General features: G+C 48.4%; 1 protein-coding gene across 6 annotated transcripts in view; it reads right to left on the bottom strand.

Moving 5' to 3' along the window:
* The window catches only part of LOC106590181 (gamma-adducin), a 155,501-nt gene that overhangs the window by 13,892 nt on the left and 114,236 nt on the right, over positions 1 to 27,373 (bottom strand). For all 6 annotated transcript variants that reach the window (XM_045691031.1, XM_045691032.1, XM_045691030.1 and 3 more), the window contains 9 exons: positions 25,460 to 25,709; positions 18,399 to 18,537; positions 15,449 to 15,600; positions 14,974 to 15,054; positions 9,870 to 10,019; positions 9,474 to 9,617; positions 9,048 to 9,146; positions 6,716 to 6,892; positions 1,395 to 1,637 (listed from right to left, as the gene is read on the bottom strand). In XM_045691031.1, the coding sequence (XP_045546987.1) occupies positions 1,395 to 1,637; positions 6,716 to 6,892; positions 9,048 to 9,146; positions 9,474 to 9,617; positions 9,870 to 10,019; positions 14,974 to 15,054; positions 15,449 to 15,600; positions 18,399 to 18,537; positions 25,460 to 25,669 (1,395 nt within the window). In that variant the 5' untranslated portion in view covers positions 25,670 to 25,709. The remainder of the gene's footprint in view (positions 1 to 1,394; positions 1,638 to 6,715; positions 6,893 to 9,047; positions 9,147 to 9,473; positions 9,618 to 9,869; positions 10,020 to 14,973; positions 15,055 to 15,448; positions 15,601 to 18,398; positions 18,538 to 25,459; positions 25,710 to 27,373) is intronic.

Genomic DNA, 27,373 nt, shown 5'->3' with positions numbered 1-27,373 from the left:
GTGTTAACCCTGCCTACAGTAGGAGTACTGACCATGGTCCTGGTGTGTTTATATAGAGTGTTAACCCTGCCTACAGTAGGAGTACTGACCATGGTCCTGGTGTGTTTATATAGAGTGTTAACCCTGTCTACAGTATGAGTACTGACCATGGTCCTGGTGTGTTTATATAGAGTGTTAACCCTGCCTACAGTAGGAGTACTGACCATGGTCCTGGTGTGTTTATATAGAGTGTTAACCCTGCCTACAGTAGGAGTACTGACCATGGTCCTGGTGTGTTTATATAGAGTGTTAACCCTGCCTACAGTAGGAGTACTGACCATGGTCCTGGTGTGTTTATATAGAGTGTTAACCCTGTCTACAGTAGGAGTACTGACCATGGTCCTGGTGTGTTTATATAGAGTGTTAACCCTGCCTACAGTAGGAGTACTGACCATGGTCCTGGTGTGTTTATAGAGTGTTAACCCTGTCTACAGTAGGAGTACTGACCATGGTCCTGGTGTGTTTATAGAGTGTTAACCCTGTCTACAGTAGGAGTACTGACCATGGTCCTGGTGTGTTTATATAGAGTGTTAACCCTGCCTACAGTATGAGTACTGACCATGGTCCTGGTGTGTTTATATAGAGTGTTAACCCTGCCTACAGTATGAGTACTGACCATGGTCCTGGTGTGTTTATATAGAGTGTTAACCCTGCCTACAGTAGGAGTACTGACCATGGTCCTGGTGTGTTTATATAGAGTGTTAACCCTGCCTACAGTAGGAGTACTGACCATGGTCCTGGTGTGTTTATATAGAGTGTTAACCCTGTCTACAGTATGAGTACTGACCATGGTCCTGGTGTGTTTATATAGAGTGTTAACCCTGCCTACAGTAGGAGTACTGACCATGGTCCTGGTGTGTTTATATAGAGTGTTAACCCTGCCTACAGTAGGAGTACTGACCATGGTCCTGGTGTGTTTATATAGAGTGTTAACCCTGCCTACAGTAGGAGTACTGACCATGGTCCTGGTGTGTTTATATAGAGTGTTAACCCTGTCTACAGTAGGAGTACTGACCATGGTCCTGGTGTGTTTATATAGAGTGTTAACCCTGCCTACAGTAGGAGTACTGACCATGGTCCTGGTGTGTTTATAGAGTGTTAACCCTGTCTACAGTAGGAGTACTGACCATGGTCCTGGTGTGTTTATATAGAGTGTTAACCCTGCCTACAGTAGGAGTACTGACCATGGTCCTGGTGTGTTTATATAGAGTGTTAACCCTGCCTACAGTAGGAGTACTGACCATGGTCCTGGTGTGTTTATATAGAGTGTTAACCCTGCCTACACTATGAGTACTGACCATGGTCCTGGTGTGTTTATATAGAGTGTTAACCCTGCCTACACTATGAGTACTGACCATGGTCCTGGTGCGTTCGTCCACGGCCGCCACGTTAACCTTCATGTAACTGTTAGGGCTGTTGAGCCAGCGGGTCTTCTCCCTGGCCTGTCTCTGCTGGAGGAACTTAAACGGCAGCCGCGCGGCGCCCTCCTCCTCCTCAAACATGAACGCCGTCACCGTGGCCGGGATCTCCACGTCGGACTTGTGCCGAGGCTTCTCCCGAACGATGGGGTGGCGGTAAGCGTAGCCAGTCCGGTAGCCCTGTGGGGAAAAGATACAGAAATCAATCAATCCATTAGATTTTATGTACATAGTGCGTTCAGTCCTGCAAATCAGATTCCATTTGTATAGTTATTATTTGCCACAAAGTTTCTAAGTCCCTAGAGAGGAAGACGAGGTAAAAGTGGTAGGAAAGAAGACTCTTTTGTAGTGGAACAAAATGTTTTCAGGCTTTTGATCACCCCATTCATCTAGAGTTCATTTTCAATAGTGCAAGTCATCTCTGTACATATCTCTGTCCCACCCTTATTATTTGGACACAGCCCTGGACTCAAAACTATTGCCTCTGGAAAGAAAGAAAGAAAGAAAGAAAGAAAGAAAGACAGACAGACAGACAGACAGACAGACAGACAGACAGACAGACAGACAGACAGACAGACAGACAGACAGACAGACAGACAGACAGACAGACAGACAGACAGACAGACAGACAGACAGACAGACAGACAGACAGACAGACAGACAGACAGAGCGAGAGACAGACAGAGCGAGAGACAGACAGAGCGAGAGACAGACAGAGCGAGAGACAGACAGAGGGAGAGACAGACAGAGGGAGAGACAGACAGAGTGAGAGACAGACAGAGCGAGAGACAGACAGAGCGAGAGACAGACAGAGCGAGAGAGCGAGAGAGCGAGAGAGCGAGAGAGCGTCTCTGGCCACTATCTCATGATTCCTAGCTGTGGGAGAATGGAAAAACGATGATGTGCAGCCGGAGGGATTCCTGGCATCCATGGACAATGGAGTGTGTTCAGATACTTCCTGTCTCTTTCTCCCCCTCGCTCTTTATCGGTCTTTCTCCTCTCTGTCCCTCCTCTCTCTCTCACCCTGTATAGCACTCCTCTTCTCTATCCATGACTTAACTCTTTCCCATCCCTCTCTCTTTCCATATCTCTCGTCCTCCCTCCTTTTCATCGATACCAGACTATCCTGTCAGTGTCAATCACATATAGACTTTAACCAGGTGTTCGGAGACCAGACTCAACCTTTCAACTGGACTCAGGAAACACAGACTGAGAATCAGATGAGGTTCTTGGCATGCAGCTTCCTCTCCATATCAGAGGAATATGCTGTGGTGTTGTGAAACGGGTTATTCCGGTATATTCTGTACTATAAGAAATAGTATTTTTACGAGGTGTGAGACGAGACTATGTGATAGGAGCGGTCCCCTTCGGACCGCTACACAGACCGTTGAGTAATGACTCTCCAGATACACTACATAGAGGACAGAGGTGAGAGGTGAGTAGACAAGAAACAGCTAGAGAAGAGAGACTTGGGGAGACAAGAGAGGGAGGAGAGGAAAGAGGTGAAAAAGACAAATAGGAGAAGGCAAGAAAGAGGAGAGGGAGAGAGGGAGAGAGACAGAGAGAAGCGAGAGAGGGGAGAGAGAGAAGGGAGAGAAAAGGGAGGGAGAGAGAAGGGAGAGAGAGAAGGGAGAGAGAGAAGGGAGAGAAAAGGGAGGGAGAGAGAAGGGAGAGAGAGAAGGGAGAGAGAGAAGGGAGAGAGAGAAGGGAGAGAGAGAAGGGAGAGAGAGAAGGGAGAGAGAGAAGGGAGAGAGAGAAGGGAGAGAGAGTCTCTCTGATCTGGTGTTGTTATGAAGCCTCCCAGTCAGAGTTCCAGCAGGGTCCAGACCATAGATCACTGACCCAGTCCCAAGTCTACAGGGTCCAGACCATAGATCACTGACCCAGTCCCAAGTCTACAGGGTCCAGACCATAGATCACTGACCCAGTCCCAAGTCTACAGGGTCCAGACCATAGATCACTGACCCAGTCCCAAGTCTACAGGGTCCAGACCATAGATCACTGACCCAGTCCCAAGTCTACAGGGACCAGTTCCAGCAGGGCCCAGACCATAGATCACTGACCCAGTCCCAAGTCTACAGGGACCAGCAGGGTCCAGACCATAGATCACTGACCCAGTCCCAAGTCTACAGGGCCCAGTTCCAGCAGGGCCCAGACCATAGATCACTGACCCAGTCCCAAGTCTACAGGGACCAGTTCCAGCAGGGCCCAGACCATAGATCACTGACCCAGTCCCAAGTCTACAGGGCCCAGTTCCAGCAGAGCCCAGACCATAGATCACTGACCCAGTCCCAAGTCTACAGGGCCCAGTTCCAGCAGGGCCCAGACCATAGATCACTGACCCAGTCCCAAGTCTACAGGGACCAGTTCCAGCAGGGCCCAGACCATAGATCACTGACCCAGTCCCAAGTCTACAGGGCCCAGCAGGGTCCAGACCATAGATCACTGACCCAGTCCCAAGTCTACAGGGCCCAGCAGGGTCCAGACCATAGATCACTGACCCAGTCCCAAGTCTACAGGGCCCAGCAGGGTCCAGACCATAGATCACTGACCCAGTCCCAAGTCTACAGGGCCCAGTTCCAGCAGGGCCCAGACCATAGATCACTGACCCAGTCCCAAGTCTACAGGGTCCAGACCATAGATCACTGACCCAGTCCCAAGTCTACAGGGTCCAGACCATAGATCACTGACCCAGTCCCAAGTCTACAGGGTCCAGACCATAGATCACTGACCCAGTCCCAAGTCTACAGGGTCCAGACCATAGATCACTGACCCAGTCCCAAGTCTACAGGGACCAGTTCCAGCAGGGCCCAGACCATAGATCACTGACCCAGTCCCAAGTCTACAGGGACCAGCAGGGTCCAGACCATAGATCACTGACCCAGTCCCAAGTCTACAGGGCCCAGTTCCAGCAGGGCCCAGACCATAGATCACTGACCCAGTCCCAAGTCTACAGGGACCAGTTCCAGCAGGGCCCAGACCATAGATCACTGACCCAGTCCCAAGTCTACAGGGCCCAGTTCCAGCAGGGCCCAGACCATAGATCACTGACCCAGTCCCAAGTCTACAGGGACCAGTTCCAGCAGGGCCCAGACCATAGATCACTGACCCAGTCCCAAGTCTACAGGAACCAGTTCCAGCAGGGCCCAGACCATAGATCACTGACCCAGTCCCAAGTCTACAGGGCCCAGTTCCAGCAGGGCCCAGACCATAGATCACTGACCCAGTCCCAAGTCTACAGGGCCCAGCAGGGTCCAGACCATAGATCACTGACCCAGTCCCAAGTCTACAGGGCCCAGCAGGGTCCAGACCATAGATCACTGACCCAGTCCCAAGTCTACAGGGCCCAGCAGGGTCCAGACCATAGATCACTGACCCAGTCCCAAGTCTACAGGGCCCAGTTCCAGCAGGGCCCAGACCATAGATCACTGACCCAGTCCCAAGTCTACAGGGACCAGTTCCAGCAGGGCCCAGACCATAGATCACTGACCCAGTCCCAAGTCTACAGGGCCCAGTTCCAGCAGGGTCCAGACCATAGATCACTGACCCAGTCCCAAGTCTACAGGGCCCAGCAGGGTCCAGACCATAGATCACTGACCCAGTCCCAAGTCTACAGGGCCCAGCAGGGTCCAGACCATAGATCACTGACCCAGTCCCAAGTCTACAGGGCCCAGCAGGGTCCAGACCATAGATCACTGACCCAGTCCCAAGTCTACAGGGCCCAGTTCCAGCAGGGCCCAGACCATAGATCACTGACCCAGTCCCAAGTCTACAGGGACCAGTTCCAGCAGGGCCCAGACCATAGATCACTGACCCAGTCCCAAGTCTACAGGGCCCAGTTCCAGCAGGGTCCAGACCATAGATCACTGACCCAGTCCCAAGTCTACAGGGCCCAGTTCCAGCAGGGCCCAGACCATAGATCACTGACCCAGTCCCAAGTCTACAGGGCCCAGTTCCAGCAGGGCCCAGACCATAGATCACTGACCCAGTCCCAAGTCTACAGGGCCCAGCAGGGTCGAGACCATAGATCACTGACCCAGTCCCAAGTCTACAGGGCCCAGCAGGGTCCAGACCATAGATCACTGACCCAGTCCCAAGTCTACAGGGCCCAGACCATAGATCACTGACCCAGTCCCAAGTCTACAGGGCCCAGTTCCAGCAGGGTCCAGACCATAGATCACTGACCCAGTCCCAAGTCTACAGGGACCAGTTCCAGCAGGGCCCAGACCATAGATCACTGACCCAGTCCCAAGTCTACAGGGCCCAGTTCCAGCAGGGCCCAGACCATAGATCACTGACCCAGTCCCAAGTCTACAGGGACCAGTTCCAGCAGGGTCCAGACCATAGATCACTGACCCAGTCCCAAGTCTACAGGAACCAGTTCCAGCAGGGCCCAGACCATAGATCACTGACCCAGTCCCAAGTCTACAGGGCCCAGTTCCAGCAGGGCCCAGACCATAGATCACTGACCCAGTCCCAAGTCTACAGGGCCCAGTTCCAGCAGGGCCCAGACCATAGATCACTGACCCAGTCCCAAGTCTACAGGGACCATTTCCAGCAGGGCCCAGATCATAGATCACTGACCCAGTCCCAAGTCTACAGGGCCCAGCAGGGTCCAGACCATAGATCACTGACCCAGTCCCAAGTCTACAGGGCCCAGCAGGGTCCAGACCATAGATCACTGACCCAGTCCCAAGTCTACAGGGCCCAGTTCCAGCAGGGCCCAGACCATAGATCACTGACCCAGTCCCAAGTCTACAGGGACCAGTTCCAGCAGGGTCCAGACCATAGATCACTGACCCAGTCCCAAGTCTACAGGGACTAGTGATGTACTGTACTTTATGGAGTGACAGATCCAGTTGATGACCCAGAAACAGTAATGACAGAGGAAATGAGGACAGGATTGTACACTATATGTTGGATGCCAAGTCATTGTCCTTGAATTCCATTTCCCTGTTTGTTACACAACCTGGAGGTCAGATGCAGGAGGGGGGCTCCTGGGACAGGGCCAGCCCAGCAGGTCAACTCATAGCCTGGGTAGCGTGGTTGGTAGCCCCGCTTCCTCCCATGACCTTGGTGGCTAGTGCCAACTGGACATATGGCATAGCTAGGAGTCACTGTCAAAGCAAGGATATTATACAGTAATGTAGATTACAGTGTGTGTGTGTGTGTGTGGAGGGGGGATAAGTGTGTGTGTAGCAGGGAAAGGAGAGAGTGTGTGTGTCGTGTGTGGGTGTGTGTCTGTGTAAACCACTCACCAGGTTATCCAGCATCCTCATGAGAGATTCAAACTCCAGCTCTCCCACCTTCCACTTGTGTGGGCTTCCCATGTTGACAGACTCTGCATCGGCCACCGCATGGGTCCGAGACTTATACTTCTCAGCATCTAACACAATCAGGTTGTCTACGCTGCCAGCACACGAGAACGCATTCACCTAGAGAGAGAGAGAGAGAGAGAGAGAGAGAGAGAGAGAGAGAGAGAGAGAGAGAGAGAGAGAGAGAGAGACAGAGAGAGACAGAGAGAGACAGAGAGAGACAGAGAGAGACAGAGAGAGAGAGAGGGGAGAGGGAGAGAGAGAGAGAGAGAGACAGATGGGACAGGGAGAGAGAGAGAGAGAGAGACCGATGGGAGGGAGAGAGAGACCGATGGGAGAGGGAGAGAGAGAGAGAGACCGATGGGAGAGAGAGAGAGAGAGAGACCGATGGGAGAGAGAGAGAGAGAGAGACCGATGGGAGAGGGTGAGAGAGAGAGAGACCGATGGGAGAGAGAGAGAGACCGATGGGAGAGGGAGAGAGAGAGAGACCGATGGGAGAGGGAGAGAGAGAGAGACAGATGGGAGAGGGAGAGAGAGAGAGAGACAGATGGGAGAGGGAAAGAGAGAGAGACAGATGGGAGAGGGAGAGAGAGAGAGACAGATGGGAGAGGGAGAGAGAGAGAGACAGATGGGAGAGGGAGAGAGAGAGAGACCGATGGGAGAGGGAGAGAGAGAGAGACCGATGGGAGAGGGAGAGAGAGACCGATGGGAGAGGGAGAGAGACCGATGGGAGAGGGAGAGGGATAGACCGATGGGAGAGGGAGAGGGATAGACCGATGGGAGAGGGAGAGGGATAGACCGATGGGAGAGGGAGAGAGAGAGAGACAGATGGGAGAGAGAGAGAGAGACAGATGGGAGAGGGAGAGAGAGAGAGACAGATGGGAGAGGGAGAGAGAGAGAGACAGATGGGAGAGGGAGAGAGAGAGAGACAGATGGGAGAGGGAGAGAGAGAGATGGGAGAGGGAGAGAGAGAGATGGGAGAGGGAGAGAGAGATGGGAGAGGGAGAGAGAGAGACAGATGGGAGTGGGAGAGAGAGAGAGAGATGGGAGAGAGAGAGAGAGAGAGATGGAGAGAGAGAGAGAGAGAGATGGGAGAGAGAGAGAGAGAGATGGGAGAGAGAGAGAGAGATGGGAGAGAGAGAGAGATGGGAGAGGGAGAGAGAGAGAGATGGGAGAGAGAGAGTGAGATGGGAGAGGGAGAGAGAGAGAGATGGGAGAGGGAGAGAGAGACAGATGGGAGAGGGAGAGAGAGATGGGAGAGAGAGAGAGATGGGAGAGGGAGAGAGAGAGATGGGAGAGGGAGAGAGAGAGATGGGAGAGAGAGAGAAATCAGCCATTTCTATTCAGAAAAGAGAGGCACAGAGTTCTATCGAGAGAAAAATCTAGACAATTGAAAAATGCAACCCAGGGAGGTATTACAGTTTACAGTTACTATACAAGGTCACTTTTTTTGCAATAGCCACACACACCATAGGTTAATCTGTAGATATTAAGCAGGCTTTGCTAGGTTGGATTAATGTTTTGTTTGGCTCTGAGGCCGAGATTCAAATAGGGATTTGGTGCACCCATTACAACAGGCAGGGACAACACCCCCACACACACACACACACACCCCCACACCGTAATGTCTACCATATTTACAAACTGCATACACATGCGCACAGCACACAGGCAAGCAGGCACACAAACAGTAACGCACACATATCATACGCACATGCACACACACGTGCACAACACAAGCACACAAACAAACTTTGACAAACTAAACTCTGGAAATCATTGACTTTCCATTCAAGCTGTCCTGCTGGTTTTGTTGCTGGGTAACATACAGCCCATTTAAAATGGTCTTTCTCCCTCTAATTCAGACGGTGTAGGACGTTACAGGGCTTTAACACAATCTCTCTGTCTTCCTGCCAGTCATTCTCTCCAGCTGTCTACACGTTTCCTCTCCCTCTCTCTCTAGATTTTTAACAACCCCATAAATGACATTCCGGCTTTCCGTGGAAAACACAGAAACTACCAAAACAGGAAGAGCATCGCTAATAAGCGTTAGATGAAGATAACAGCCGTTGTGACGTCGCGGTGTTGCAGAATCGAAGGCATGAGTTGTTACTGAAATCTCTGTTAGAACAATAAATGTCTGTAGAATCTAGATCTAAACAAGTTACTGAATTTATTGACCTATTGTTTGATGAGAGTGTGTGTGTGTGTGTGTGTGTGTGTGTGTGTGTGTGTGTGTGTGTGTGTGTGTGTGTGTGTGTGTGTGTGTGCGTACCTGGATCTCACAGGCATACTGGGCGTTGTAGATGTAATGAAAGGCCTCTTCGATGGTTTCCCCCAGAGCCACCACTCCATGGTTCCTCAGCACCAGCACCTGTTCACCAAACACACACGGTCACGGTCAGATAAAACGCTCACAACACAACCACAGATGAGGACAGTTCCATCTAACAAGACCATATTCCCCAGTGTGGTAATAATCCTCCATAGTTTACCAGTAGATGACTCTAGAGAGGGGACGCAAAACCACAGTAACCTCAATGCCATTAAGGCTGGCTGACAGTACACCAGCTAGAAAACAGTCCTGTCAAAGCAGTCCCATAGGAGGATTTACCCACGGATCTAGGGTCAGTTTTGCATCCCCCGAACTAGCAATTAACATCACGTTTTGGGGTGGGGTAATCTGATCCTAGATCTTTACCTTGGCTGAGGGTCCGAGGGCCTTCTGCAGCGCCAGGCGTTCCTCCTGGTCGTCAAGGCTACCCTGGTAGTTGTAGTATGCGATGTCACCCAGGATCAAGGCCTCCTGGGAGATGGGCAGGATGCCACACTTCATAGAAGACACCTGGAGAGACATGGAGGGAGAGGAGATGTGAGAACTATTCAGACACTGGAGGAAGGAAGGAGAAAGAGAGAGAAAGAGAAAGAGAGAGAGAGAAACTGGCGATGAACATAAACAGCACACACTGCATTATAAATCACTGTGTGCTTGAAAACATCATAATGTGGACAATATTTGTCTAAAAGTCAGGCCTATTTAAACAACATCTCTTCCTCTAAGATCCTGAATGATTAAACAGAATGAAGTGTGACTCACGGCGGCGGTGGCAGGAGTGTGCACGTGGACGCAGCAGCGTGCGTCTGGCCTGATGGAGTAGATGGCAGCGTGGGGGCTGAAGCCTGACGGGTCAACCCTGAGGTTGGTGGAGCCCTGGTCAATCACATCCCCGATGATGTTCAGCTTTACCTGGGAGAGAGAAGGGGAGAGAGGAGAGGGGGAGAGAGGAGAGGGGGAGAGAGGGAGAGAGGAGAGGGGCATGCAATGGGTAATAACAATTTAAATGATTCATATACTCATCATCATCAGGAAATGTACAGTAGGAATGGTAAGTGTATCAGTGTAACTGGTCTTGATACTGTATGTCCTCAATGAGAACTTCATTACTGCTGTGTCATTACATTACCGGCTATCAAAGAGGGTTGTAGGGAGAAGAGAGAGGGAGGGAAAGACAGAGGAAGAGAGGAAGAGAGAGGGAGGAGAGAGAGAGAGAGAGAGGGAGGAGGAGAGGAGAGAGTACAGACAGTTCTCCATACACAACTAATTATGATGAGACAACACAGCCAAAGTGGTGTGCTGAGCAGTATTTCTGTCTGTAATAAAGCCCTTTTGTGGGGAAAAACTCATTCTGATTGGACGGGCCCAGCTCCCCACCCCTGCCCAGTCATGTGAAATCCATAGATTAGGGCCTAATGAATTTATTTCAATTGAGTTATATGAACTGTAACTCAGTAAAAACTGAAATTGTTGCATGTTGCGTTTCTCTTTTTTGTTCAGTATAATCCCAACATCTATCTGTACTTACAGAATCACTAGACGACCAGGCTAAATATGAACTGTATGCTGTTAGACGCTGAATATGAAACGCCCAGCCTGACAGCCATATGGGACAGTGGGAGGATGACAGACACCAGTCGAATCGATTGTCCAGGAGATGAAATAACCAGTAAACCATGTCTAACGTGGCAGCTGTCAGACGAAGACCAGACCAGCCGATCGAACACTAATGACAGGTTTACATCACGTTAGGATTGTAAGAGACCAATCACATCCTTCAATGTCCGGGCCCCTCTACAAGTCTGCCAATCTGACGTCAGAACAGCTCAAGTTCTACTGTATGTGTGTGCACAGCAGTTATAGAAATAATGGAGGGAAGTGTTGTTGAGGTCAATATGAAATGTGACGCAGGCTGATGATACATTTGCAATCTGCGATGGCGACGTACGAAGGCAGCAGACCCCTCGGTAGCCATCAGCTTGTTGGACATAGAAAAGAGTTGACCCACATGTCTATGGAGTTCACCTGATGTCGCTGAATTCTTTGGGGTCCTTTGAGTGGAACCAATCAGAGCTACATTGTGACCTCCTGACCCCACCCCAGATATGGCGTGAATCTCAGTGGACAGTTCAGCCAAAAGGGGCCTCTCTCTCTCTCTCTCACTCTCACACTCTCAAACACTATTTTCAATGGAGACCTTCCAACTTCAATAGCAGCAGCTGGCCAGAATTCTTTACTTATTGTGAGACTAAAATGATCCCCAAATCTAATTTGGAAACCTGATTTCTGAGTATACATCTATTGTATTAAATGTCATGTAAGTGTTTTATAAGTGCATCATACCCTAGGGACAATTCAGGGGTTAGAGGAAGGCTAGCTCGAGGACGTAACAGTCTCAGTCCCAAATGGCACCCTACAGAGTGCACCACTTATGACCAGGGTGCCCATCGGGTTCTGGTCTAAAGTAGTGCCCTATGTATGGAATAGGGTGCCTTTTGGGATGCAGATAGAGTCCACATAGATCATCCACTAGCTAGCGAACAGATCCTTGCTTCATATTGCTTTTCGATGTGGCTAAATTGAATAAGCCCTGTAATGGGAGTATGGTACGTCAGAGAGAGGGACTGTGTTTGGATGTGAATGCCCGGCGCATCAGAAGGAGTGCCTGCTGGGTGATTGGCTTGGAGCATGGAGTCAAACAGGTAATCCTTTCAAAACAACTACAACGATGATGACAACAACGACAACGATGATCCAACAAACTATCAAAGTACTAATCCTCGTATCAACGATCATGAGAGTTAACAGAGTGGAATGTCTCTTTACTTCTCAGTTCCCATCGTAACTACTAATGAAGCAATAACACAATATAATCAAACTTTAATCATAGGGCCAGCTGTCTTCCTACAGGTATCCTCTCCTTCACCTTTTAGCTCAGACAGCTGAGCCCAGCAAGAGCCCAGAATATCAACCCTGACCCACTGTGACCTTTCACTACACAGCGACCTCTCAGATACTGAACTCTGGATGACTTCCTTTCTCTCAGGAAGTTAATGGTGTTCGACCTTTAAAACCCTCCCCCTAGTGGGTTCAAACCCATAACAGACCTGTAGAGAAAGAGAGGGAAAGGAAAAAAGAGAAAAGAGGCCTTTAGTAGTCAGCTGGAGTATAGCAGCCCGCTGGAGTATAGCAGCCCGCTGGAGGATAGCAGCCCGCTGGAGGATAGCAGCCCGCTGGAGGATAGCAGCCCGCTGGAGTATAGCAGCCCGCTGGAGGATAGCAGCCCGCTGGAGGATAGCAGCCCGCTGGAGGATAGCAGCCCGCTGGAGGATAGCAGCCCGCTGGAGGATAGCAGCCCGCTGGAGGATAGCAGCCCGCTGGAGGATAGCAGCCCGCTGGAGGATAGCAGCCCGCTGGAGGATAGCAGCCAGCTGGAGTATAGCAGCCAGCTGGAGGATAGCAGCCCGCTGGAGGATAGCAGCCCGCTGGAGGATAGCAGCCCGCTGGAGGATAGCAGCCCGCTGGAGTATAGCAGCCCGCTGGAGGATAGCAGCCAGCTGGAGTATAGCAGCCCGCTGGAGTATAGCAGCCCGCTGGAGTATAGCAGCCCGCTGGAGGATAGCAGCCAGCTGGAGTATAGCAGCCCGCTGGAGGATAGCAGCCCGCTGGAGTATAGTAGCCCGCTGGAGTATAGCAGCCCGCTGGAGGATAGCAGCCAGCTGGAGTATAGCAGCCCGCTGGAGTATAGCAGCCCGCTGGAGTATAGCAGCCCGCTGGAGTATAGCAGCCCGCTGGAGTATAGCAGTCAGCCGGAGGATAGCAGCCCGCTGGAGGATAGCAGCCCGCTGGAGTATAGCAGCCCGCTGGAGTATAGCAGCCCGCTGGAGTATAGCAGCCCGCCGGAGTACAGCAGTCCTCCGGAGTACAGCAGTCCTCCGGAGTATAGTAGCCAGCTGGAGTATAGCAGCCCGCTGGAGTATAGTAGCCCGCTTGAGTATAGTATTCCGCTGGAGTATAGCAGTTAGCCGGAGTACAGCAGTCCTCCGGAGTATAGTAGCCAGCTGGAGTATAGCAGCCCGCTGGAGTATAGCAGCCCGCTGGAGTATAGCAGCCCGCTGGAGTATAGCAGCCAGCTGGAGTATAGTACCGTAATTTTCGGACTATTGAGCGCACCTGAATATAAGCCGCACCCACTGAATTTAATTTAAAAAAAAATGTTTTACATAAATAAGCCGCACATGTCTATAAGCCGCAGGTGCCTACCGGTACATTGAAACAAATTAACTTTACACAGGCTTTAACGAAACACGGCTTGTAACAAAAAATAAAGAATTAGCAGTAAACAGTAGCCTACCAAGAAAGTCATTGGTCACTATCTTCCTCCTCCTGTGCACTGAAACCACTGAAGTCATCTCCTTTCAAAAAAATTGAAAGTGGGAAAAATCCATATATTATCCGCGTCATTGTTTAAGCCGCGAGGTTCAAAGCGTGGGAAAAAAATTGCGGCTTATAGTCTGGAAATTACAGTAGTCACCTGGAGTATATAAGCCAGCTGTATAGTCATCACCTGGAGTATAGTAGCCAGCTGGAGTATAGTAGCCAGCTGGAGTATAGTAGCCCGACGGAGTAGAGTAGCCCGACGGAGTAGAGTAGCCAGACGGAGTAGAGTAGCCAGACGGAGTAGAGTAGCCAGACGGAGTATAGGTTTTGAGAAGAAGACGAGGAGAGCAGAAGTGAGGAGAATGCAATTGAGATCTTCCCTCTGTCTGTCTCAGTCTCTCTGCTCTCTCTCTACTGGGTTACTGATCCGGTCTGCCCCACCCTGTCAGACAGCTGAGTGATGCTTGTTACTCCCACCTGTCAACAACTCACTCTGATTGTTCACCTGCAGTGCACTTGACATGTCACAGAAACAGGTGCTTGGAGTGAGTGAGTGAGTGAGTGAGTGAGTGAGTGAGTGAGTGAGTGAGTGAGTGTGTGAGTGAGTGAGTGAGTGAGACCTACAGGGGAGGCCATTCTTTTTCTTCTTCTTAGAGCAGCAAATAGAAACTAAGAAATAGAAACTAATAGAAGCTTGTAAAGCATTCACTACCACCACCACCCAGCATTCACTACCACCACTGACATGATACTAGACCAGAGACAATGACAAATAGACAGGGTGGTTTTGGTAATAACATGGCAGCCAGTCAGACAATAACATGGACAATCACAGACGCAACAAACAGTCAGTGATAAAATACTCTTCAAGAAGTAACATAGTGGGAATTCCCCAGAGTCAGCAATATCCCAATCTCACCAATGAAGAGACACAGTAATGTAACTGCAGGATAACATTGTATTCTCCATATCAAGCATATTACTCTACTCCCCTGACCTCCATGGCCTGACAAAACACAGAACAGTATGTATGTGTGTGTGTGTGTGTGTGTCAGCCTCTGTGCCAGAATGTTAGATTTCTGCTAATCCAATAGTTCTCCCTCAAATAATTCAAGGAGATAGACAGCAGATTAAGTGTTGGCGCTGTTTTGCTGGGTTTATGAGAAGGGCTGCCAGAAACCTTTTACTCCACATGGCGCAGTATATTGGCTTACTGGCACAAACACACAGACTGCACCTCCAACCTGGGCTGTGTTCAGTAGGACCAAATGGGATAAAACGGTTTGAATTGGAGAAGGACAATGAGCATTCTTATTGGACAATATCAGAGATAGTTGCTCTTCCATTTCAAAACCTTTTATCCTGTTTGGTACTACTGAACACAGTCCAGCACACGTCTAAAGAGAGAGCTCACTCCTGATTGGGTACAGGTTTGTTGGTTGTTATTGGGCGCATGTGCTTCCTGATGCGTTGTGATTGGACTTACCAGGTTGGATGCGGACGCCTCAGCGAATGACAGTCCTCGGGGGATGATGAGGATGTGGTCCTGCTCTTTGCTGACCCGGACCTGGACACAACAACGTTAAAACACCTTGTTATGACCTTGAAACTCCACAGTGCTGCTGCTGACACTAGCAAAACTTTAGGAACCTGATGCTCAAACACACCGCTCCCAAACAAAAGGACGGGCACACAGTTGTATGTGTCTTGAAAACGTATCCTGAGGGTAGTCCTGTAGGCAGGGGATAAACAGAACTCAGATGACACATACCTGCTTCCATTGTCTCAAAGCACAGTTCCACAAAATAGGTTTATGATGAGTTATTACACGGTTATGACACAGTTATGAATGAGGTTACTGCAAGGTTTATTTCTAACTGTGATGTAGGAGCTGGCGAAGTGTGCCCAGCTGAAGAGGTTCTAATAAAGGTTTTTATATGATTATCTAATGGTTGTCTTACTGTGATGTAGGAGCTGGCGAAGTGTGCCCAGCTGAACAGGTCCACCAGTCTGTAGAGGCTGGCCAGCTTGCAGCGTGTCTGCTTCTCTCCCTTCACCAGAGTGGTAGACTCCACTCCATACATGTCGTTGATGGGAGTGACCATTCCAAGGCCTGGAGAGGGGGCGAGCAGAGAAAGCAAAGCAGAGAGGGTTAAAAATGTTTATTTTTATTTTTTATTGTTGAGTATGGGGATTGATAGCTCTTGTTCTCTGTATAATTATCAATATGAATAATGACATGAATCATTAACAATCAATACACACAACCTGCAAATTAGATTACCTGCAGCCTGTGAATCGAGACAGAACATGCTCACTCCATTCTAAGCACATCAACTGTTCTAAGAGGAAACCAATTCAATCATTCAATATATATTTTATTTGGGGAGACAAGATACGAAACAGATTTCAGCTCAGTTGTTAATAACCATCCAAGACTGAGGTAGAATACATCTGGGTTCGTCTCATCTAACCCACTGATTTACTATAGAGTGCTCTACACTGGACACAAATAGCAACAAGCCATCCTTTGACACTGACAATGTTAATATCAAAGAAATGTATATGTAGTTACTTCACATATTTCTTAAGTAATAAATAATACTTGACAATCTTATCCTTTTCATTCCTCATTTACAACAAATAGCAGCAAATTCCGTAACTTCTCGCTGGTTGCTGAGATTAGTGGTGTTATTATGTGGACATATGAGGTATAACTGAGGACTCTATATCACAGTGGTTGTCGTAATAATTCATCATTAGTTCCACATTCCGAGGTCTGTAATTGCATGATTGGAAACAGACTTCACATGTGGAAACCTGGACTGAACAGGGGATGAAATCAGAGGGGAATATGCAAGGCTTTTCCAGAGTCTGCTAGGAGGGACAGGTTACTGATAGATAGTGTGTGTGTGTTTCTGTGTATGAGCGTGCGTTCTACCAAGTGTGTGTATGTGTGTGTGCTTATACAGATTTGGAAGTCTCCACTTTTCAAAAACAATTGAGTTAAAAATATTGGTGTAGTTGAAAGTCAATAGTATGGTATGCAGCTCCAGTGAGTGGCAGTTGGGCATTGCCTTGGTGACGGGCTGTACCAACAGCACTACTCCCTGAGGGGGGTTACAGGCCATACCACCAGGATTGTTTTCATTAGGCACCAAACGGAAGAAAACTGAAAAACGGACCGAAACAGGGAGGGATTACCTGAACATTCAATAAGAAATGCTCATTTTCATTTTTCTTTGCTACATGTTTTGCTACGGCGTGCCATAATGGACCTAACACTACGACTCACAGGGGGGGGGTTACGGGCCGTACCAACACTACTTACTGAGGGGGGTTACGGGCCGTACCAACACTACTACTTACTGGGGGGTTACTGGCCGTACCAACACTATTACTTACTGAGGGGGGTTACAGACCGTACCAACACTATTACTTACTGAGGGGGGTTACTGGCCGTACCAACACTACTACTTACTGAAGGGGGTTACTGGCCGTACCAAAACTACTACTTACTGAAGGGGGTTACGGGCCGTACCAACACTACTACTTACTGGGGGGGTTACTGGCCGTACCAACACTATTACTTACTGAGGGGGGTTACAGACCGTACCAACACTATTACTTACAGAGGGGGGTTACTGGCCGTACCAACACTACTTACTGAGGGGGGTTACGGGCCGTACCAACACTACTTACTGAGGGGGGTTACTGGCCGTACCAACACTATTACTTACTGAGGGGGGTTACAGGCTGTACCAACACTACTTACTGAGGGGGGTTACAGACCGTACCAACACTACTTACTGAGGGGGGTTACAGACCGTACCAACACTATTACTTACTGAGGGGGGTTACTGGCCGTACCAACACTACTTACTGAGGGGGGTTACTGGCCGTACCAACACTACTTACTGAGGGGGGTTACTGGCCGTACCAACACTATTACTTACTGAGGGGGGTTACTGGCCGTACCAACACTATTACTTACTGAGGGGGGTTACTGGCCGTACCAACACTATTATTTACTGAGGTGGGTTACAGACCGTACCAACACTACTACTTACTGAGGGGGGTTACAGACCGTACCAACACTATTACTTACTGAGGGGGGTTACGGGCCGTACCAACACTATTACTTACTGAGGGGGGTTACTGGCCGTACCAACACTATTACTTACTGAGGGGGGTTACTGGCCGTACCAACACTACTACTTACTGAGGGGGGTTACTGGCCGTACCAACACTACTACTTACTGAGGGGGGTTACTGGCCGTACCAACACTACTACTTACTGAGGGGGGTTACTGGCCGTACCAACACTACTTACTGAGGGGGGTTACTGGCCGTACCAACACTATTACTTACTGAGGGGGGTTACAGACCGTACCAACACTACTTACTGAGGGGGGTTACTGGCTGTACCAACACTACTACTTACTGAGGGGGGTTACAGACCGTACCAACAATATTACTTACTGAGGGGGGTTACAGACCGTACCAACACTACTTACTGAGGTGGGTTACTGGCCGTACCAACACTACTTACTGAGGGGGGTTACTGGCCGTACCAACACTATTACTTACTGAGGGGGGTTACTGGCCGTACCAACACTACTTACTGAGGTGGGTTACAGACCGTACCAACACTACTTACTGAGGGGGGTTACTGGCCGTACCAACACTATTACTTACTGAGGGGGGTTACTGGCCATACCAACACTACTTACTGAGGGGGGTTACTGGCCGTACCAACACTACTTACTGAGGTGGGTTACAGACCGTACCAACACTACTTACTGAGGGGGGTTACAGACCGTACCAACACTACTTACTGAGGGGGGTTACTGGCCGTACCAACATTACTTACTGAGGGGGGTTACTGGCCATACCAACACTACTACTTACTGAGGGGTGAGGTGCTGAAGCCAGCCACGGATGAAGACATGAAGAAGTCAGCGATCTGTCGGAGGGCCAGGAGACCAGTGGGGTTGTTGCCTTTCTTCTTCTGCTCCTCAATCAGCCCCTCCAACTCATCCTTAAAAGCCTGGAGACGGAGGGGAGGGGGGGGAAGAGAGAGACAATGAAGAAGAGAGAAACAATCACAGATCAGACTGGAGGTCCTTGGGTGTCACTCCCTCAGTAAACCCAGACTGACTGACTGGTCTAAACTGGCTGGCTGACCAGGGACAGAGAGGTCTATCCTTCTGTAATCTCCACGTCCTCAAGTCCCCCTGCACTACTTACAGCAGTACTGATACATGCACACACTACTACACACCCTTCTTTACCCCATTCTGTCTTCTTTTTCTCCCTCTCCATCTCTTTCTCTGTTCACCTCCCTTCCTGACTGTGACCCAGTGCTGCTCCCAAAGCACTGCCACAACTGGAACGAGGACAGGTAGAGCTAAGGATCAAGGAAACTAAGGCGAGTCACACAAACACACCACCCACACACTCTTCAACAGCAGGGCTTAGATTTACCACAGTGTTGACTATATTTAACCTCATGAGTCATCAAATTAATTATGCCCAGTACAAGAGTTACTAGGCAATAACGTTGATATCCAATTACATCTCATTATCTCTTCATAAAAACAACACTATAATTTGAGCGATAAACTGTTTACAATAGCACGGTTAGTCGTGATGTACAGAAACACATCAATCAGAAAAATAGTATCGCATATCAAATCTTAGCTATATAAACTAGAAAAAGAGATCAAAAGCCAATAAACCGAATTGTAATAAACAAGTAATAGCTTGGAAGACTGTATATTATGACTAACTGACAACGGGATGGGCCACCATGTTGCAATTGTTGCTTGTGCAAGAGAGGAACCGTTGTTCCGTTACTTAGTGACCTGGGTCAACTCTTATCAACGTCTTACAGTGCATCTCTTAAAAACAAGATTCAGAGAGGGGGAAGAAATAGGACGTGACACCATTTCAGTACAATGACTTCCTAAATAGGAACACATCCAATATTAATGTTTTTATTCCATGTCTCTCACAGACACACACACTTGTATAAGAGTAGTCAACACCACAACAGCCTGGGTATAGATTCAGTCTCACCCTAAACATAAAACATTTGACAGTCTACTCTTCTCTACCCCCCCCCCCATGGGATAGTCCATTATTGTTTGCGGATGGGATCGGGTCGATTCATTTCTCCCCTTGTGGGGGTGGTATTGTAAAATCTCTACAGCATCCACTGGGAACACAGAACAGAACACAGAGCCAGTATAACTCTAGGGGTTCTGAGGGGTTCTGAGTCGGGGCCAAACATTCCGCTGTCGTTCGGGCCCTGTTGCCATAGTGACGGTTTTGGCTAGGTCTGGTTGCTGCACTGCAGTGGTGCGGATGTGGATAGGGTGTCTGCTGGGCTTGGGGTTTGTTCTGGTCTTTTCTATTATACTGTCGACTGTGCTGTCACAGGCTGGAGTGAAAAGACTTGTCATAAACTCCATACTGTTCCCATGGTTCTATTTATCAGGCCTGGGGGGATCCTGTGTGCGGAACTTGATTACAACTGCCTTCATTACTTCTGAATCTGCATCAGTCTTAATAGTCTTTTACTGGAAAAGGCCTGCACGTGTGTATGACCCACACACACACACACACACACACATTTGCAGTGTACGAGCTTGTGACGTGTTCAAAGACAGATTATAACGCTGAGCGACAGGGATTTCATTCCCATCACCTTCATCTAACAGATTAAAGCGGATGTGATCATATATTTTTCGACCCTCTAATCCTCTGCAGAGACTAAAATAAAACACAGATACAGCTCACGGAAGAGCATGTTAGCTAGCTGCTGTGGTGTGTGTGTGTGTGTGTGTTTAAACCCGCGAGGCAACCCTGTGCCATAATACTGTCCTAACATTGAGTTGAAACAAACAGCGAGAGCCCAAATCTAATCAAGCTGGCCTGGGGTCCTTCTCTTGACATGAATAGCTGTCCACCATCCTGCCTGAGGAAAAAAAACACAAAACTGAAAAGCCAAGCCACGGTCACAGAGAGTTTTCCCACTTTCACAACACGTCTCTCCAGTTATTGGTTGGAGCGTATGGGAGGACGTGTGTGATTGGTTGGACGGCCAGGCTGTTATCCTCAAATCAGGAAGAGAGGGTTCCATGAGCATTCACAACAAAGAGATATTCATCTTTCAAAATGGCGTCTTTAATATAGTATTTGAGCTTCTCTCTCATTATTAAGACATGCAGATTGGAGCTGGTCCAATAGCAGTCATTGTGAGAAAGAAATCTCTTTGAGGATATACTCCAAAGACTTCCCCTTTTAATCGTATCAGAATAAAGGCTTATATTTTGTGTGAGAAAGCCATAAACAGCACTATATTAAAGCCTTCAGTACAGAAATGTTACACAGCACATCTACAGTATGTTATATTTCTGTATTACCTAACGTGTTGTTAAACTAAATCAGCCTCGCATTCAACTATCTATTTGTTGGGATGATCCTCTTCCTGCTGACAGATAGGTAAGACAGCTGGGATGCAGCTGAACCCTGTAGCGTGGGAAAGGACAACAGACACTTATGACTAGACTGTAGCTGGGTTTGCCATCGGGCATATTGTGTGTGATGGGAGGTGATGAAAGGGTTTTACGTCACTACTGACAGTTTTAATGACACCACTACCTCATCCAGACACACAATCTGATCAAATAAATACTCACAGTTAAAGACACACACACACACACACACACACCATGGTCCAAGTGAATCATAGCATACCCTGTAATTACAACTAGACACACTCCCAACAGCCTTGCTAGTTTAGTCAGCACAATGATACTCTTTCATGTGGGCTGTGTTGCAAGGTGGGAGAGAGCGAGAGAGAGAGATATGTTAACTTGCTTTGACAATGTTAACATTTGTTTCCCATGCCAATAAAGCCCTTAAATTGAATTGAGAGAGAGAGAGAGCGAGAGCGAGAGCGAGAGCGAGAAAGAGAGAAAGCAAGTGCCAGCCAATCAATGCTATTGACGTGTGCGTCAGTAAAAATTGGTCCCCCATTCCAGCTGCAACACTGCCTGCAGGGAGGAACTGTCTGGCAGACCAATAGAGATACTGTACATCCCAGCTAGCACCCTATTCCCTATATAGTGCACTACTTTTGACCAGCGCTTTCCTCCCTGGGGGTTTGTACTGACTAGCCTAACATACTTCAGTACAGCATCATCTTGAATGTGCAGCTAAAATCTCTCTTTTTCTCTTCTTCTCTCTGTCTCTCCGTCTCCATCTCTCTCTACTTCTCGGTCTCCAGTGAAAGATAATGCAAATGTCAGCACAAAAGCTATCTAAGCAATATTGCTCTATAACCCAAATCCTAAACCAAAAGCTATCCAGGCAAAGTTGAGATAACGTAAATGTCAAACCAAAAGCTAGCTAGGCAACGTTGAGATAACGTAAATCCCAAACCAAAACATAGCTAAAAAACGTTGCTTTTTTTAACCTAAATGCCAAACTAAATGGGATAGTCTCTCAGAAAATCTTCCAGTTTGGAGTTTCAAAGGTTCCTCTGAGAGTACGCATGCTAATGTTCTTTAGAAAGAGATGTTAAAAGTTATGACGAGAACATCAACAGAAAGAAAGCATGGATGAAACACTTCCTCTCCTCTCACATGGGGTTGGAGTCAGGGAGGCTCTATAAATTATCCAGTCATTTTAAGCCTGAGAAGAAGAAATAAAAGTCTGCTTCCTTCTCCCAAACCGCAGTAGCAGTAAATATACACAACCCAACTGCACACACACACACACACACACACACACACACACATTCCCTTATTTTCCGCATTGCATCACTAAATCACTCAGATTAAGTGAGCTTTGCTGTGCTCCACCGATCGAGATGTGCATATCTGATTGGTTGAGATGGGTCACGTAGATAGACCTATAGTCTTGTTCCCATGCAGCCATGTGACTGGGTGGGAATGAGTCTGAAATGGCACCCTATTCCCTATATAATGCACTACTTTTGACCAGAGCCCTACGGGATCCCTATGGGCCCTAGTCAAGAATAGTGCACTATATAGGGAATAGGGTGTCATTTCAGACACAACCCACAACTCCATAGGAACTAGTGTGACTGGGAGGAAATGACACCACATAAGAAACCAGTGCACAGTTATTCTCTCTACTCTGTCTATTGGCCCATTGTTATAGGACCAGGAGTTTTTCCTGACTACGTAATCTATCCAGGAGCGAAAAAATGTGACATGGTCAGGGAAAACTCTGGGTCCTACAGACCAGTTTACCTGGTGATGTGACATGGTCAGGGAAAACTCTGGGTCCTATAGATCAGTTTACCTAGTGATGTGACATGGTCAGGGAGAACTCTGGGCCCTGGACCAGTTTACCTGGTGATGTGACCTGGTCAGGGAAAACTCCATGGCCCTACTTATTGAAGCTGATTACAACAAAACAACAACAATAGCCTCCATCTTACAGAAAACACCAGCTTCTATCCATATGGCATACTGTATATCGCACTATGCCTGCAGCACTAGACTACAGCCAGTCAGCTGTGTTCAGCAAGGTGGTTAGTTCCTTCTGGTCTAGATCAGTCTTTAAAAATAGTCTCTCTCATGGGCATCTGAAGAAAACACGAGCTGACATCGCTCTCCCCTGAAACACACCGGTAACACAACAAACCACCCCATGTTCAGAGAGGGAGGGAGCGAGAGAGAGGGTAAGAAATAGAGAGAATGCGGGGAGAGAGAGAAAGAGAGAGAGAGAGACAGAGAAAGAGAGGAAGAGAAAGAGAGAGAGAGAAAGAGAAAGAGAGAAAGAGAGAGAGAGAAAGAGAGAGAGAGAAAGAAAGAGAGAGAGAGAAAGAGAGAGAGAGAAAGAAAGAGAGAGAGAGAAAGAAAGAGAGAGAGAGAAAGAAAGAGAGAGAGAAAGAGAGTGAGAGAGAGAGAGAGAGAGAGAGAGAAAGAAAGAGAGAGAAAGAGAGAAAGAGAAAGAGAGAGAGAGAAAGGCAGAGTGCTGGAGGGAGATGTTTATTGTTGTTGTGAGAGTGTAGTGTTAAACTAGTGTTGGAACCAGCTAACCCACATGAGACAGATGACAACAATATGCCCTCCGGGACATCACCTGTCGTTAGTTCTTAGGTTTAGGCTGTGGATCACACACAATCAAAACAAACACACACAGATACATGCAGGCAGGCAGGCAGGCACAAACACACACACAGAGATACATGCAGGCAGGCAGGCACACACAGATACATGCAGGCAGGCAGGCAGGCAGGCAGGCAGGCAGGCAGGCAGGCAGGCAGGCAGGCAGGCAGGCAGGCAGGCACGCACACACACAGATACATGCAGACAGGCAGGCAGGCAGGCAGGCAGGCAGGCAGGCAGGCACACAGATACATGCAGGCAGGCAGGCACACAGATACATGCAGGCAGGCACACACAGATACATGCAGACAGGCAGGCAGGCACACACAGATACATGCAGGCAGGCAGGCACACACAGATACATGCAGGCAGGCACACACAGATACATGCAGACAGGCAGGCAGGCAGGCAGGCAGGCAGGCAGGCAGGCAGGCAGGCAGGCAGGCAGGCAGGCAGGCAGGCACACAGATACATGCAGGCAGGCACACACAGATACATGCAGACAGGCAGGCAGGCACACACAGATACATGCAGGCAGGCAGGCACACACAGATACATGCAGGCAGGCACACACAGATACATGCAGGCAGGCACACACAGATACATGCAGACAGGCAGGCAGGCAGGCACACACAGATACATGCAGGCAGGCAGGCAGACACAGATACAGGCAGGCAGGCACGCACGCACACACACACAACCCTTCAACATAGACATTTTCAGACAAAAGACACACACACAAAACACACAAGTGAAGTTTAAAGCAGAGAGACTCTCTCTGTGCTCGTCTCCTGATCTCTCGACAGCTGGTATAAAAGCGCGCCAAAGAACCCGCGGTGGCATGTGGATCCCATTTAACGCTTTAAATAGAACACGGCTACACCACACACACACACACACACACACACACACACACACACACACACACACACACACACACACACACACACACACACACACACACACACACACACACACACACACACACACACACACACACACACACACACACACACAGCCAAAAGCTATGAACCTGAGCTACAGACATGTCCTGCCTTGAGTCAAGACCTGCAGGTAAACAAACAGGTGTATCTGAGTGATTTAGGGGCTTGGAGAACAGACTACAGAGTTTACAGATAACAGCAGAGGCCATTCTGCATGGTGCATGGCTAGTAAGCTATCCTGTTTATGTGAAAGGGTGTGGTAGGGAGACTCTGTGGCAGTAATGTTGGGTCTGCTGGGCTGAAACAGTCTGCTGCCTGCTGGACTGTTTCTGTGGTCTCTGTCACAATGTCAGTGTGTTAACCCCTAAGGGGTTTGAAATGGCAACCGCCGGCAAAAAAGCAGGGGAACTCTCATTCACAATCAGAATATGTCCAAGTCCCAACAACTGGGGAACAATATCAACTGTCCTCTTGATGTCAAAATGAGCATCAGGCTAGATGCACCTCACTGTTTCTTTCTCTCCCACACACACACACACACACACAGTCCCACCCCTCACTTACAGGACTCTGTAGTATCTGTGTGACTCTCCTCTCTATCCCCTCCTCTCTCTCTCTCCTACTTACAGGACTCTGTAGTATCTGTGTGACTCTCCTCTCTATCCCCTCCTCTCTCTCTCTCCTACTTACAGGACTCTGTAGTATCTGTGTGACTCTCCTCTCGATCCCCTCCTCTCTCTCTCTCCTACTTACAGGACTCTGTAGTATCTGTGTGACTCTCCTCTCTATCCTCCTCTCTCTCTCTCCTACTTACAGGACTCTGTAGTATCTGTGTGACTCTCCTCTCTATCCCCTCCTCTCTCTCTCTCCTACTTACAGGACTCTGTAGTATCTGTGTGACTCTCTTCTTCTGTTCCATCATATTGAAGTCCTGTCTGAGGTCAGGTGACATGTTCCTCTCTCTCAGGTACTCGGGATCGTTGGGGTCGATGCGGTCAAAGTATCGTTCCTTAGGACCACCGGGTCCTCCACCGGCGCTGGGCGTGGGAGGGGTGGTCACCACGGCGTGATGGCCGCCTGTGCTCATGCCTGCTTCCTATGCTGCTCTGATCGAGCTTAGCTTCTCACTGGAACGAGAGAGAGAGAGAGGTTTAGAATAGAGATCTGACAGTTTGAGTTGCATCATGCATCATTCAAGTTGCTTGAGATAATGTCACTTGCAACCTGTAACTGCAACAGTAATTGTGTCCAAATTGCTTTGTGTGACAGCGGTTTTACACTGAACTAAACTAAAAGACGCAATGGAAATAGGACAGATATGTTGAAAAACAATGGAAATAGGACAGATACAGTGAGGGGAAAAAGTATTTGATCCCCTGCTGATTTTGTACGTTTGCCCACTGACAAAGAAATGATCAGTCTATAATTTTAATGGGTCTTGTAGCCCATTCCAGCCTTGTGTAGATCTACAATCTTGTCCCTGACATCCTTGGACAGCTCTTTGGTCTTGACCATGGTGGAGAGTTTGGAATCTGATTGATTGATTGCTTCTGTGGACAGGTGTCTTTTATACAGGTAACAAGGTGAGATTAGGAGCACTCCCTTTAAGAGTGTGCTCCTAATCTCAGCTCGTTACCTGTCTAAAAGACACCTGGGAGCCAGATATCTTTCTGATTGAGAGGGGGTCAAATACTTATTTCCCTCATTAAAATGCAAATCAATTTATAACATTTTTGACATGCGTTTTTCTGGATTTTTTGTTGTTGTTATTCTGTCTCTCACTGTTCAAATAAACCTACCATTAAAATTATAGGCTGATCATTTCTTTGTCAGTGGGCAAACGTACAAAATCAGCAGGGGATCAAACACTTTTTTCCTCACTGTATGTTAAAAAACAAGTCCAGAACATGTAGTTCCCAACTTCCCATTTAGTGGTGGAAAGGTTTATCATCCCAAAGGGAACATTAATTCTGCACAAGTCTAATTTGCCAGACTGTGGGAAAACAATAGTTTTAAATCGTGTTGCAAACTACCATTGAGCACAGATGCAGAGCCCCAAGTTATGAATACACACAAACTAAGTCTATTCCTGTGGGCAACAACTGTTCCAACTAAAAAGAATCCAAACTAGCATGAACCATTGACTTTAAAAAAACCAAACTAGTGGCAAACAGACAAGTCAAAGAGGACTATCACAGCAAAATAAGTGAATTCCTCTGAACAGCGACCATTGACTTTAACCAAACTGTATGCTAAACAGACAGTGAGACATGAGTATGCAGAGCCCCAGGTCAAGTGTAAATACAAAGTCAATTCATTTGACCATTACCTTTCTAAAGAAGCTATTCCTATGACATTACTCTTCAAACAGAGAGATAAACAGACAGAAGTACAGGATTACAGGTGACATGTCCCACAGGGGACAGACGGACAGAGAGGAAACAACAGAAACGTGTCTGCCAAGCAGGAAGAGGATGCCCATCCTATCAGGTCGTCTGCTGTGGGAAACGTTGCTCTCTGATTGGTCAATGAACTGACGCCAGCAACAGGAGTCAGGACCCGCTCTGACTCTGGACAGATTTGTGTTTCCATCGCACACACACACACACACACGCTGTTATCTACATGGAACGTGCTCCAGAGCGGGAAAGAAAGACAAACAAAGCGAAGGAGAGAGAGACTCATATTTTGTTAGCCCATCAGGGTCATGACTGGGTTAGTGAATACATTTCCCCTGACTGTTGCCTCACCCTGTTCCAGTTGGCATGACAACACACAACAGTTGGAAACA

The sequence above is a fragment of the Salmo salar genome, chromosome ssa12 (genome assembly GCF_905237065.1).
Source record: "Salmo salar chromosome ssa12, Ssal_v3.1, whole genome shotgun sequence".
Classification (NCBI taxonomy): Eukaryota; Metazoa; Chordata; class Actinopteri; order Salmoniformes; family Salmonidae; genus Salmo; species Salmo salar.
This window is presented reverse-complemented; position numbering and strand designations above follow the sequence as displayed.